Consider the following 12892-nt stretch of genomic DNA (forward strand, 5'->3'; position numbering starts at 1 on the left):
TAGCGAGGAATTATTAAGTGATATTGAGCCTACTCCATTCCCCCCTAACTTTCTTAATAAATAATACTATTGCGAAATATCCGGGAACCTAATCAAACAAGTTGAGCTTTAATTTAACTGTAACTCTTATATAATAAATATTGAGCTAAATAATATTTTTATTAGTCCAGCCCTCCCTCCTTTTATAAATAACCCTAATAAGAATAATCCTTATAATAGAAGTTTAGCTGGTATACCTTCCTTTAATATACCCCCCCTTCAAAACCCTTAGGGTTAAAGATTCTAGAATAGAACTTAGTTATTATCACAGGGCTGGCACCTAGAAGTAATACTTGGCTTTGGGTATAAGCTAGGCGTGCCTTCTAATTAGGTACATCGGCCAGTCGGCTATCGGCAGCCGTCTTAGTACTAAATATACCACGTACTATTAAGCGCATCCCTCTAGGTACTACGCACGGGCCACATTTCTAGCCTTAGCATTTCTAGCACCTTCGATATCTACGTATCTCTTTCGTATATTTAGCTAGAAGCTCTATACCTTATTAATACAAACCTCCCTTTTCCTCTTTATTAATTATTTAAGCTCTTTATAAGGCCTACCTACGTATATACTTTGTAAATCACTTATATTATAATCAACCCTCTTCTCAAATCCTTCTCCAACTCCCTCCAATAGTTCCTAATATACTCGCCACATTAGTTTTATATATTTATACCAATTTCTCCAATTGCCCTAAGAGTACTCTAATTATCAACCTTTTTTTTTCTTTACTTTACTACGCTATAGCCTCGATTCCTTAGGTTTAAAATACTTCCGAACGCTAATAATAATTCGCTATACCTATTTAAATGCTAATTAACGAACTAATTCCCCTTAAGGCCTTCAATACTTCCAAGGAAAATTTTAATACCTAATTTAAACTAGTTCTTCCTTATTTTAATAAATTTACCAGCAATAAGAAGAAATTTAATACGTAGATTTATATAGTAAAAGCAAAGCTATATGTTAATAGCCGTACTATTAATAATTTAGAAGTCTAATTCTATTACTTTTATTCTAGCCTTTCGCTTGCCGTCCGCTGGATTCTCTTCTCCTTTATATAATCTCTAATAAACCGAACCCTAGCCGGGCTTCTCGAAAAGCTCTGTATTAATTATAATGAAATTAATTAAAATAAGAAAGCTGGTTTTGAATTCTTTACCTTATAATAGAAGTTTTAAAAATTTATATTTCATTTCCTTATCCGCTTTAAAGAAATCCTTTACTGAATTAAAATTAATACATAGCTAGATTAGGTTATTATTAATTTATTAATATCTTCTTTAAATAACGAATAATTCGGGTACTTTTATAAACGGCCGGAAGTTCTAAATTCCTATTTAGAATTATACGCCTTTTTAAAATACTTTAATAGTAATAACTTTCTTAGGGGGAGTACGGCGTCGGGCTATAGTTATAGGAATTCTAATTCTAATTATAGTACTACCTATATTAATAGAGGGGAACTAATAAATATTACTACTACCTAAATTAGTAGTTCCAATAACTATAATAATAATTTAATAGAGGTATAGCGGAAGAGGTAGAAAAAGAAGGGTACCTATATAGTTTATAGATCGCCTTCCTATTAGGCTAAAGACTATAAGACGGTTAAAATTTAGTATATCTATATTATTCTAAAGTTAAATAGGGGCCCGGAGGAAGATAATAAGATTAATAATAACGACGAGTATTAAGGTATAAATATTAGCCTAGTAAAACCTGAAGGGTAGATTTTAGAGTAGAATTGGTAGTTTTTAGAGTTACTTAGGAAGGTTGTATATACCCTACTAGTACGTTAAGTAGTAGCGAGTTTTACTAAAAGTATATATACTACGTACTATTATTATTAGGGATAGGGAATAGTAGGATAGTAGTTTTTACGGATAAATAGAAATAGGCATTACAGGGTATTTAGAAAATGCCCAGTATAGTAGCTACTATATAGCCCGGGGGTGAACGGAGCTAGTACTAATATATATATAAATAATAGGTATTAAAGTAATAAATAGAACTTTCTTAGGGAGATATACTCGAATAATTCGGCTGTTAATTATTTATTTAATTATTTTCTCTTATAAAAACCCGGGTAGTAAGGCATTGGGAGTGTTCGAAAGCGTTAGGGGTATTAGAGCATCTAGATTTCTTATATATAGTATTTCTAGCTATTTTTCGAAGGGAGAGGTAGGAAATAATATTACAGGGCTAGCGCCTAAAGGTAATACTTAACTTTAAGTATAAGCTAGGCGCGCTTTCTAATTGGGTATATCGGCCGGTCGGCTATCGGTAGCCGTCTTGGCACTAAATACACCGTATACTATTAAGCGTATCCCTCTAGGTGCTACGTACGGGCTACATTTTTGGCCTTAGCATTTCTGGCACCTTTAATACCCACGCATCTCTTTCGTATATTTAGCTGGAAGCTCTGTACCTTACTAGTACAGACTTCCCTTTTCCTCTTTATCAATTATTTAAGCTCTTTATAAGGCCTACCTACGTATATACCCCGTAGATCCCTTATAGTTATTTTTAGGACTTAGTTATTTCTAGGACTTTATAATTATAACTAAAATCCTTAATTTAGAATTCTTTTATATTTTTCTCAACGACCAAAGCGTGTACCACACAGTCTCAATTAGACCTACAACCTCCAAAACCACCCCACCCCACCCGTTTCTACAGTAGTAAGTCTGAGCCAATTTTGAGATTTTAGCCGTAGGCTGTAAAAGAACAACCAAGTACTATTATATATTATAAATTTAGGAAAATTAATTAAAGAAAATAAAAAAGACTTCTATATAGAATGTTTTATTTTAATTCTACTAGTAGTTCCATTTTTCTTATATAATTAGAAATTGTCGAGATATAAAGCTTTAAACTTTAAGACTTTTACCTCCTCAAGGCTGTATTACTTTAAAGAGTAATTTGTGCCTTATGAAAATAGTACTATTAGAACTACCTTATTAAGACCATACTCCTTATATAATTATCTTATTCATTATACATATATTGAGATAAAAAAAGGATTTTTCAAAGTAAAAAAATAGAATACTACTCCCTCGAGGTTGCATTACCTCAACGGGTGGTCCGAGCGTTGAATAAATAATACTATAAGAACCGTGTTATTAAGGCTATTCTTAATATATCTTTTTTTATATTATTTGACTATTTTTGACCTTTAAATAAGAGAATATCTACTTGTACGGACTTCAAAATCTATTTGTATGGACCCAAAATTAAAACTTTAAAGATCTTTGTAAGATTACGTAGTAGTATATATCTCAAAATAGGTTTTCAATTTTCGGGCCTTTTTTATACATTTTTTGATATTCAAATCAAACTAATGTACACTCTAGAACCCCAAGAATCGAAATAGTATTTATTAAATTTTAAGAAATACTGATAATTCTAATATTAGAGTAAACATCCTATTTTAGTAGGCCTTAAGCTCCAAGGCAGTAGGCATTAAATCTATTAAAAATCGACAAGTAAAACGATGCTACTTTTAACACTATACAACTTCATTTTGTAAATTTTTATTTATATTTCAATTTTCAAGTCCGTACAAATAGACTTTTAAATCCGTACAAATAGATGATCTCTTAAATAAAGGAGTGTCTAAAAACTATAAAGTAATTGCTACTAACAAAAGTTCACCTTTGAGGTTGCATTACTATAATAGGTGGTCCGAGCTTTTTAAAAATTATATATTTAGAAGGAGCTTAAAAAGACTATCCTCTTGAGTTTTTTTAAATTATAATATTTTTTCTTATTTGATTAAAAGGAAATATATGGAAAGTAAAATCCTTCATTTATATAGGATTTACTGCGCTTAACTGCCGAAATGCTCAAAATTAACACAGACCTCCTCTCACAGAGTTCGAGGAGACCCGCATTTTATGTGGGGCGGAGGTACGGAGGCAGAGGGGGTCTGTTTAGAGACTAGGTGATCGCTAATCATTACCATGTGTGCACATATCCACAACGCCCCTTAACCCTTTTCCTAACTAGAGATGAGATTGACTATCAAACGAGGTTGCTGCCGTCTATTAACAGACAGCTCATTGCATTTGCCTTTGCCATTCCAGCTGACCAAGCTTGCGGCCATCTATCTCGTGTACTAGCGTGCCTATATTGTGCGCATGTGTATGGGGTTCCGCATGCATTGCGCCCGTGTTGCTCCAAGAATAATTTTCAGAGGCTTGTGTTCAGATCCATCAACATCCACCTTCAACCATCGAGATCGTAATGCTTATCCTCACTATATCAACAGCACTCGGCGCAGCATTCGCAGCAGTCAGCGCAGCATTCGCAGCATTCGGCGCCCACGAAGCAGCAACAGAGAGCCGCCATGCACCCTTTGAAGCATCCGTCCCCACCACCGCTCTGCTGAGGAGGAGGCTGTTGTTGATATTGCATTTGACCTTGCGGAGGGTAGTACCCTTGTGGGGGAGGCTGACCATAAGACTGCAACCGATCACCGAGTTAGTTTTTGCGGTTTGAGGTAGCGAGCGGGCTTGTGTGGTCGGTAAGGAACGCCGCCGGGAACTCCAAACTCACCTGCTGAGGGTATTGGGGATATCCTTCCTGATGAGGCGGCGGTCCATATCCTTGAGGAGGGGGGCCTTGTTGGTAGTATTGCTGAGCCGACATGTTTGTTGATGCGTGGGCTGATGGTAGACACTTCAGGCACGTAGAAGTAGGTAGGTATTACGGTTTGCCTGGTAGGTATATGGGGTATATAGTCTCTATGTGTCGGGTGGCCAGGGACGGACACAGAGACGGCACTTGTCAAAAACGACGGGTAGGCGAACGGAGAATGAATATGAGGCGGTAAGACGGCGTTTGACTACGAAAGCGACAAGAGGAATAAATACTCGGGAACTGGGGCGGATGGGATGATCATGGCTGGCAGCAAGGAGAGACGCAAGTGCACGGTACTCAACCACTCACTGCACTGCATGGAGTATGGATCCGTCAAGGTACCTAGCGTAGGTAGCCGCTTTACGTTCCAATCCGCGGACAACTCCCACCCCCCTGACAACTCTGACACCTACACCTCTGTCGGCATGTAAATGGTTAGCGTGGTACCGCCACTCTACAATATTCAGGGCATTGGAGGTGAGCAAAGCGGACATCTTTTGTAAGGAGAATAAAGTTATTGCCACCACCTCAATTCACCGCGCTAACGTTTTACATGCCGGAGGAGGTGTAGGTCAACCTGACACTGAACTGCAGCGACTGGGAATGGGAGCCCTGAGCTTGCTTGGGCTGAGTCAGTCGGCGTGACAGCGATCCAAGCCCGCCAAGAGCATCCAAGCCAGAGTTAGTGGGCTAGTGGGTACCTCTACCGTAGCGAAGCGCCCTGATGTCCTTTACAACAAGAATGGGGCGGTGCGGAAATAACGTGCTGATCTAATCAGACACCTAGTCTCATTCACTCAGCCTGCTTACTTCTGCCGAAGGCAGTCTGAGCCTAACTTGGAGAAAAGTGGGGATTGTGCGCAACCACCGTAACTAGGTACTTTTTCCTTTTATCCTCTTACCTTTTCTTTAATAAAAACCTTCCAAACTAATGATTTGTATTACTTATAGATACCATGAGAATCGTCTCAATGAGACGATCCTTATAGTATTCTTAGTTTTCTTATACGATAAAAACTAGTCAAGATGCAACTAAAAACGTCCTACTTTTTTTCATTTTCTATAGAAATTATCACCTTTTTGGTTGCATCTCAGCCATCTTTCATCGTATAGAAAAACAAAGAGTACTATGAGGATCGTCTCATCAAGGCCATGCTAATGATATGTTTTTTTTGGTTTGTACTGCTATATATAAGGGTTGATATTAAAGGAAAGGTATAGGAAAAAAGCTAATGCACACTTCCAATTCACCCCTTTGAGGTTATTTCTCTAAAAAAGAATTATCGGATAAAAAAAAGAAAAATACCATTAGAATTATCTCTTCAAGGCTATCCTCATCGTTATTTTAATTTTTCTATATCTTTATTATTGGATGTATAAAAATTGAGTGAATTTGAGAATTTTGGGAAATTCTATGTATATTGGGTACTTTCGTTCAAGCTGGGTACAAACGTGATCCTAATGTTACACTATTTAGGCCTGTGGGTCCAAAACGACCGCGCTACGGCGTGGTGGGGAAGTGGATGGAGGCTAACTAAGGTTGAACGTTTGTTATTAGAGATTACAGACACCTAGCTCTAGCAACATCTATTATTTATAGTAGATAATTAATACTATGTTATGTTTATCTGAATAGTATAATATTAGTAAAAGGTTTTTCAACTGAGTTCTTCTTACATATAACACTATTAGCTAAGTTTCTACAAGTAAAAAAAATTGTTCTAATAATATACTTAACATATTATACAGTCAAAATAAGGAAGGTGCTAGACATTTTCGCTCACTTTATTATTTTCTATTATTATTACCTACTTAAATAGTATACCTTTATATAATTAGATAAAAGAGGGTAAAAGAAGAAGAGCAATATTATTAAGCTAGTGTCCAGATTATAAGTTTTAATTCTTAAAACTAAGTTCATTATAAGTTATAGTAGTATACAGGATATAGTCTTAAAAGAAACCTTCTAACACTACCTAGTAGATCTATATTTTAAGTAAACTTTTCCTTTTTTATAAAACTTCAATCAAGCAATACTACCAGTATCCATATTAACCGTGCTGCCTGTTATATATTTTTCCTTATATATATTAATACTGAGTGTTACTCCGGGGCGCGGGGTGGGTCTTGGAGGTCAAGTGGGTCTGAATTTGAGACTAGTGAAGCGCATTGGCGCCGCGGGGCACGCCTGAAGAACCACGAGGGGCAAGGCCGAACTCGCTGACGTTTTTCAGACCATGGATGATGGATGATATCGGGGAAAACCAGTATCGGCGGTGCCAGGACAACTAAACTCGCCGCCAACTCGGTACCATATCCAACAAGCGATCCACATTAGGCCTCGGGGAACCTTCAGTTTCGTTTTGACCTCGTAACGAAATCCATTTCTTTTGTTCATCGTCCTCTACACACTTGGATCACGGGCGCGACATCGATACCCGTTCAAAACTCGCTCGGCCAAGCCATCATCAACCCGAACCGCGCGACCAGCATTATGTCGACCATCAAGGACATTACCAGTATCGAGGCTTGGAACAATCATGTGTCGTCATTGCCGGCGTCCACCCTCCTGATCGTCTCCTTCCACGCGCCCTGGGCTGCGCCCTGCGCCCAGATGGCGACAGTGCTCAAGACATTGGCGAGCGAATATCCCGTTACTGAACCGCTTTCCACGTCCTGGGTCTCGATCGACGCCGAAGAACTGTCGGAAATCAGCGAAACGTACAACGTGACGGCCGTTCCCTTTCTCGTGCTCGCCCGGAATAACCAGGTTTTGGAGACGGTTAGCGGAAGCAGTGCCGTCAAGGTTCGAAACGCGATTGAGACCCACGCCAAAAAATCGGCCCAGTTCGGCACTGAAGCTAGTGAGAAGACACCGGCGATCGCAAATGGCGCCGCAACTGCTGAGGGCCAGGCCGGCGACGTTGTACCTCAGGACCCCAAGAAGCAAAAGGAGGAGTTGTTCAGACGTCTGGGTGACCTGGTCAAGGCCGCCCCGGTCATGCTGTTCATGAAGGGTACTCCCAGTGAGCCCAAGTGCGGCTTCTCGCGACAGCTGGTTGCTATTCTCCGAGAAAATGCCGTTAAATACGGTTTCTTTAACATTCTAGCGGACGACGAAGTACGACAGGGCCTTAAGGAGTTTGCTGATTGGCCTACTTATCCACAACTTTGGGTCGACGGTGAGCTAGTGGGGGGACTCGATATCGTACGTGAAGCCTATTCTATGTCATCCTACTGACAGCGGACTGACTAAGAATGCAGGTCAAGGAGGAGTTGGCGAACGACGCCGACTTCTTCAAACCATATAGTGTCAAGGCGAACGGCGATGCGTCCGCCGGGCAATCATAGGTTTCAGCACGCACCGAACCTTCCTTGGTCGGAACGGGAACCGCTGTATATATGCTCTTGAGCGACTGTCAGTCTTGAAAATGGAGGCAAATAGGCAGATCACGTTCTTGTCGAGTGTCCCCTATATCACATCTGACTTGGCTTTGATCAGTCTCCTTGGTACCTGCGGCTCAAGATGATGCAGTGGAATCATGGCGATAAATAGATGGTCGCAACACTAATTGCATGAGACAGCCTAAAACTACAAGACTCACAGGCTGAAGACGTATCAGGCGCACTGCTAAGATAAGAGACAGTACTCATGACACTAAGCCGCTAAGCGACAGTCATGGCTTGTCAACGGCCAACTGAGTGCTAGGCGTACAATGACGGCGCACGTTTAACGCGCAAGGTATTGCGCTTATCGACGGGTCGAGTAATGCAACACATTTTCTCCTGGCTGTACTCCTGGGTGGTCGCAATTGCAGGAAAAACTGCCCACTGGCCATGGGTACTCTTTTTTTGTGTGGGCGTTGATTCGCTGGGAAAATGGTATTTAAGTACTAGATACCAGTAACCTTTTTGGTGATGCAATTTTTGACTGTGTGTGGTGAAGACCGAAATGCCAAGCTTTTCTCAAGGCATGGTGGCCCGAACATGCTGTTGAGATTTAAGCGTACCACGTACAGAGCAGCACCTACACAATGGATGAAGACAGGATGAAGCGCTAACGAGTATACGGGGGGTAAGAGAAAAGCACAGTTTCACATTGATACTGCCGTAGGGGTGTGTCGTACCCAACACGTTCAGTCTTCTGTTGCGGCATGATTGCTTACAGGTCGACGGAGAGTGTTCTCGACGTGAGGCCCGTCATTTTGCTTACTCGACAACCACTACTACCTTACCAACCAACCTAGCTTTCATTTGGCTTATGACCCTGCCTCCTCCTCTCCCCGTCCTCCATTCAAAGATAAGTGCTCACTTGTTTGCATTCGAGGCTGTGAAGGCATGCCTGCACCTTCCGGGCAGCATTTTCAGGACTGGTATGTGCCTATGAGACCCTGTTTTAGCACGGTAAGCTCCTGCAAATATGATGATGAAGCTGTGACCAAATTCAGGCAGCTGCCCATAACGTTCGCTCAGCTTGTTCTCTTTCGAAAAGCCAACTTGAACACAATCAACACCACTCAGCCTGCTTTCCACTGGGGACTTCTATGTGATTGCCAGCTCAACGCAGCCCCTTACATACTTGCCCTTGTACCACGACCTTTCAGCGCCAGAATCTTTTTACTCATCTAATCCAGCGCGGCAGAGCATGACGCCCACACCACCGTCGACCACCTCTTCCGGCGGCCGTTCCCCCCAGGAGCAGTTTCGTGTTGTCCGAAAGCGAAACAGAGTACCGCTCAGTTGTTATCCTTGCCGGTCAAGAAAGTGAGCCACTCCATCCACCCGTGGACAGCCGCCTCGCTCGGGTTATCCCTCGACTAACATAACCTAATATAGGCTGTAAGCATTATGACCAATAACATCCTGAACGGCCTTCGGCGCAAGATCGTCGTTAATGATGCCTAGTTGCTAAAACCAGAAATTATAGAAAGTGTGACAGAAATCACCCGTGCGGAAACTGCACTAAACGAGGAGGGACAGATGCCTCTTCGTGTTTCTATGCCACGCCGCCGGCCCGGAAAAAAAGTCAATGCCAACCAGGTGCCTCTCCCGACGACATGCAGAACCGTATTGACAGGCTGGAAGGCTTGGTCTTGTCACTTGTGCATGGCGGTGCTAATATTGATCTTCCTCCGGCCGCTACTGCTACAAATGCTGCGGCTTCTGCTGGTGGACATGCTAAAGGACAAGGTGCTAGCTCGACGACGACGACTAGCAGCTCTTCGGCCTTCCTACACCTCGACGACGATGATGGCCCTATGCAAGATGGCGAGGGAGAAAGTGACATCGACGATGGACTGGCAACCTCACTCGGCGTTCTGAAGGTGGATCCCGATAGGGGAAAGTCCATGTATGTCGGACAAGGCCACTGGCACACCGTTTTGGCGGACATCGCCGAGGTCAAGAACTACTTTGCACTTCACAAGAAGGACCTGGAGAAGAGCTATGAAAAAGTGATGCTCAGCAAGCCGCCTACAGCTTGTGAAGGCCTCACGTTTCTTTTCGAGTCAACACCTGCTGCCGAAATCGAGCTGAGGGCCGAGTTGCCTTCCAAGTCAACAGTCCTGACCCTTTGTGGAAGGTACTTCAACTCAATGGATAATGCTGTTAATATCATTCATCCACCCACCTTCCACCAGCAGCTTCGCAATCACTGGCTGGACCCGTCTCGGACACCAATCATGTGGTTAGGCCTACTTTATTCAGTCATGTGCCTGGCCATGTTGAGTTACCACAAGGTTGGTGACGAGCCGCCCGAATGGAAGGGCCGCACACTGGAAAAGGCAGCCGAGTACCGACTCCGAACAGTTCAGTGTCTCCGGGTAGGCGATTATACGAAGCCGACCGAGTATACCGTGGAGACTATGATTCTCTACCTCTTTGCCGAACATTCATCCCGGTGGGATGCCGATGTCGGCCTGTGGTTGATAATGTCTCAGGTCACGAGGGTTGCCTTCCGTATGGGCTATCACAGAGATGCGAAGTGGTTTCCTTCTCTCACTCCTTTCCAAGCTGTAAGGCCCTTTCTTTCAATGTTTCATTCACTTACAAAAGGACGGGTAAAGGCCGCTTGATAGAGAATTATCACATGAGTCGCTCAGCTGACACTTTTGGCTTGATTATCTAGGAAATGAGAAGAAGAACGTGGGCTTTAATCAGGATGTGCGACGTATTTTTTTCACACCAGCTCTATCTACCTACTATGATCTACGAACACGACTGCGACACCGACCTTCCGCACAACCTGGCCGATGAGGATTTCCATCCAGACACCAAGGTGCTACCCCCACCGAAACCAGATACAGAGCCTACCAACATCAGCTATATGATTGCCAAGGTCAAGCTCGCACTGGAGCTGGGCAACATACTACAAGCAACAGGTCGTATCCGAAATCCGGTCCATTATGATGAAGTTCTTCGCTTTGACGCAAAACTGCGTGAGATCAAGGCGAATCTACCTCCGCACCTACGGTTCCAACCCCTCTCGGGCTGTCATGATCCGTTAACGCTGATCATTGCGCGGTTCAATATCGATATTCTCTTCCAGAAAATCATTTGTCTTCTTCACAGAAGGTACATGTCGAAGGCGACACAAAACATCAAATATAACAGCTCTCGGCTTAGGGCAATCTCATCTTCCCTTGAGTCTTTGGGTCATCTGGCAACGCTCCACCGTGAATCACAACCCAGAGGTCGATTTCGCTCCATCAAGTGGTACGTGACTTCTATCGCAACCAAGGACTTCCTCCTTCCCGCTATGCTGATTGTGTTGGATCTGCACTATGACAACACGTTACGCCGAACAAAGACGGCACCAGCCAGTCCTCCTTGGACTTCGGAGCAACGTGCCGAGATGATCAAGAGCCTTGAAGTCACCCGAGACATTTGGAAGGGATTGGCAGATGAGTCTATGGACGCCCTCAAGGCGTTCAATGTCCTAGAGATTATGCTGGACAAGATCAATGGCACACAGTCCTCTCAACACTCTGGCAGCGCGATCGAAATTCCTACAACGGCAACAGCGACCGAGTTCTCAGACCCAGTACAAGAGATGCGGTCAGAGCACTCGGCTGCCATAACGCTGGGTATGCTCTCAGGAAGTATAGATGCAAGCACAACCTCACCAACACATGCGGCACAAGGTCTTGATGGGCCCAATCATCCTTCACTGAACATGAACGTCAGTGCCGACCCAGCGACTTCTGGCACAGGTCCTTTGAGTATGGGCCCGACGCCAGATTACCTGGGCAACACGATGGCTGGAATCGGCGACACATCTCCGTTCGCCTCACTGTTTGGTGACGGCGTAGGGAACAGTACACTGGACTTTACCACGAACTTTGACTGGGTAAGACCATCTACATTAGGGACATCGAGGATTTCACTTTTTGCTGACGATGGATTACAAATAGAATTCCTTCGAGAACTACACTCAGACTGCGCATTGGGGAACTGATCAACCTTTTCAGTTTTTTTCCGGGACTGGGCCGGAACAGTCCTATTTTTCACAATAGTGGGGAGAGGCAAGGGCATGGTGATGGTTAGTTCGTAATTCGGTGCCCTTTTTTCTTTCTTTCTTTTCTTCTTTTTTCTTTTTTTTTTTTTTTTTTTTTTTTTTTTTTTTTTTTTTCTTTCTTTTCTCTCTCTTTTTCCCCTTCTTTTGGTGTTTTGTTTCGTGTCGTTCTGCGTTTGCCCAGCAACAAGACTTGTTATACAATGAGCCCTAGATTCCCACTCAACATGTGACCGAATGTCAAGTTGTTCTGGTTATTTGTATCGAGCTTACGCGTTCTTTCGACGGGAAATGCCGGGAGGGAGGCATGAAAAGGTCAAACTATTTCACTGACAAACCGACACTGAGCTGTGCCGCGTTGATTTTGCTTGAGAGAGCGGGGGAAAATGACTGTGGGACCCGGTATGAGTGAGGGATTGCCATGAGATAGACTGGCCGTATGACCACATGAACATAACAAAATGCAGAATGCCTCATCTCGTTCTCACTCGTAGCCAACTATAGCCATGAGGAGGGCCGAATATCGTATCGACTGGAAGTTATACTCGATACATATCAGATGGGAGGATGAGAAATGGCTACAAGCATAAGATTTGGTACATAATTGGCATTGAATTCCTTTCCGCGAATTACTAAACATCGCTACAGCCGGCCTGTTGTCGGCCGGATGGTCACTAACACTGTGGTATTCGGGC

General features: G+C 43.0%; 3 protein-coding genes across 3 annotated transcripts; 2 read left to right on the top strand and 1 right to left on the bottom strand.

Moving 5' to 3' along the window:
- Nucleotides 1–3787: 3787 nt before the first annotated feature.
- NCU09802 (hypothetical protein) lies at nucleotides 3788–5033 on the bottom strand. The gene is made up of 2 exons (XM_958969.3): nucleotides 4601–5033; nucleotides 3788–4507 (listed from the first exon to the last, which is right to left on the bottom strand). Exons 1-2 carry the CDS (start codon nucleotides 4645–4647, stop codon nucleotides 4258–4260), a joined length of 297 nt encoding a protein of 98 aa, XP_964062.2. The 5' UTR covers nucleotides 4648–5033; the 3' UTR covers nucleotides 3788–4257.
- A 1867-nt stretch (nucleotides 5034–6900) lies between these two features.
- NCU09803 (thioredoxin) lies at nucleotides 6901–8644 on the top strand. Its single transcript, XM_958970.3, has 2 exons — nucleotides 6901–7892; nucleotides 7949–8644. Exons 1-2 carry the CDS (start codon nucleotides 7179–7181, stop codon nucleotides 8033–8035), a joined length of 801 nt encoding a protein of 266 aa, XP_964063.1. The 5' UTR covers nucleotides 6901–7178; the 3' UTR covers nucleotides 8036–8644.
- A 219-nt stretch (nucleotides 8645–8863) lies between these two features.
- NCU09804 (C6 transcription factor) lies at nucleotides 8864–12268 on the top strand. Its single transcript, XM_958971.3, has 5 exons — nucleotides 8864–9448; nucleotides 9521–9523; nucleotides 9612–10698; nucleotides 10812–12032; nucleotides 12097–12268. The coding sequence occupies exons 1-5, from the start codon at nucleotides 9330–9332 to the stop codon at nucleotides 12196–12198; spliced, it is 2532 nt and encodes an 843-aa protein (XP_964064.3). The 5' UTR covers nucleotides 8864–9329; the 3' UTR covers nucleotides 12199–12268.
- The last annotated feature ends 624 nt before the right edge of the window (nucleotides 12269–12892 follow it).

The sequence above is a fragment of the Neurospora crassa genome, linkage group I, assembly GCF_000182925.2.
Source record: "Neurospora crassa OR74A linkage group I, whole genome shotgun sequence".
NCBI classification, from domain to species: Eukaryota; Fungi; Ascomycota; class Sordariomycetes; order Sordariales; family Sordariaceae; genus Neurospora; species Neurospora crassa.

Excerpts from the sequence above, each read along its gene's own strand:
- NCU09802 (XM_958969.3), bottom strand. The coding sequence starts at position 4,647 with ATGGACCGCCGCCTCATCAGGAAGGATATCCCCAATACCCTCAGCAG. Across the intron at positions 4,508-4,600 it reads ATCCCCAATACCCTCAGCAG|TCTTATGGTCAGCCTCCCCC; the intron begins GTGAGTTTGGAG and ends GATCGGTTGCAG.
- NCU09804 (XM_958971.3), top strand. The coding sequence starts at position 9,330 with ATGACGCCCACACCACCGTCGACCACCTCTTCCGGCGGCCGTTCCCCC. Across the intron at positions 10,699-10,811 it reads CTCTCACTCCTTTCCAAGCT|GAAATGAGAAGAAGAACGTG; the intron begins GTAAGGCCCTTT and ends TTGATTATCTAG. Across the intron at positions 12,033-12,096 it reads TTACCACGAACTTTGACTGG|AATTCCTTCGAGAACTACAC; the intron begins GTAAGACCATCT and ends GATTACAAATAG.
- NCU09803 (XM_958970.3), top strand. The coding sequence starts at position 7,179 with ATGTCGACCATCAAGGACATTACCAGTATCGAGGCTTGGAACAATCAT. Across the intron at positions 7,893-7,948 it reads TAGTGGGGGGACTCGATATC|GTCAAGGAGGAGTTGGCGAA; the intron begins GTACGTGAAGCC and ends CTAAGAATGCAG.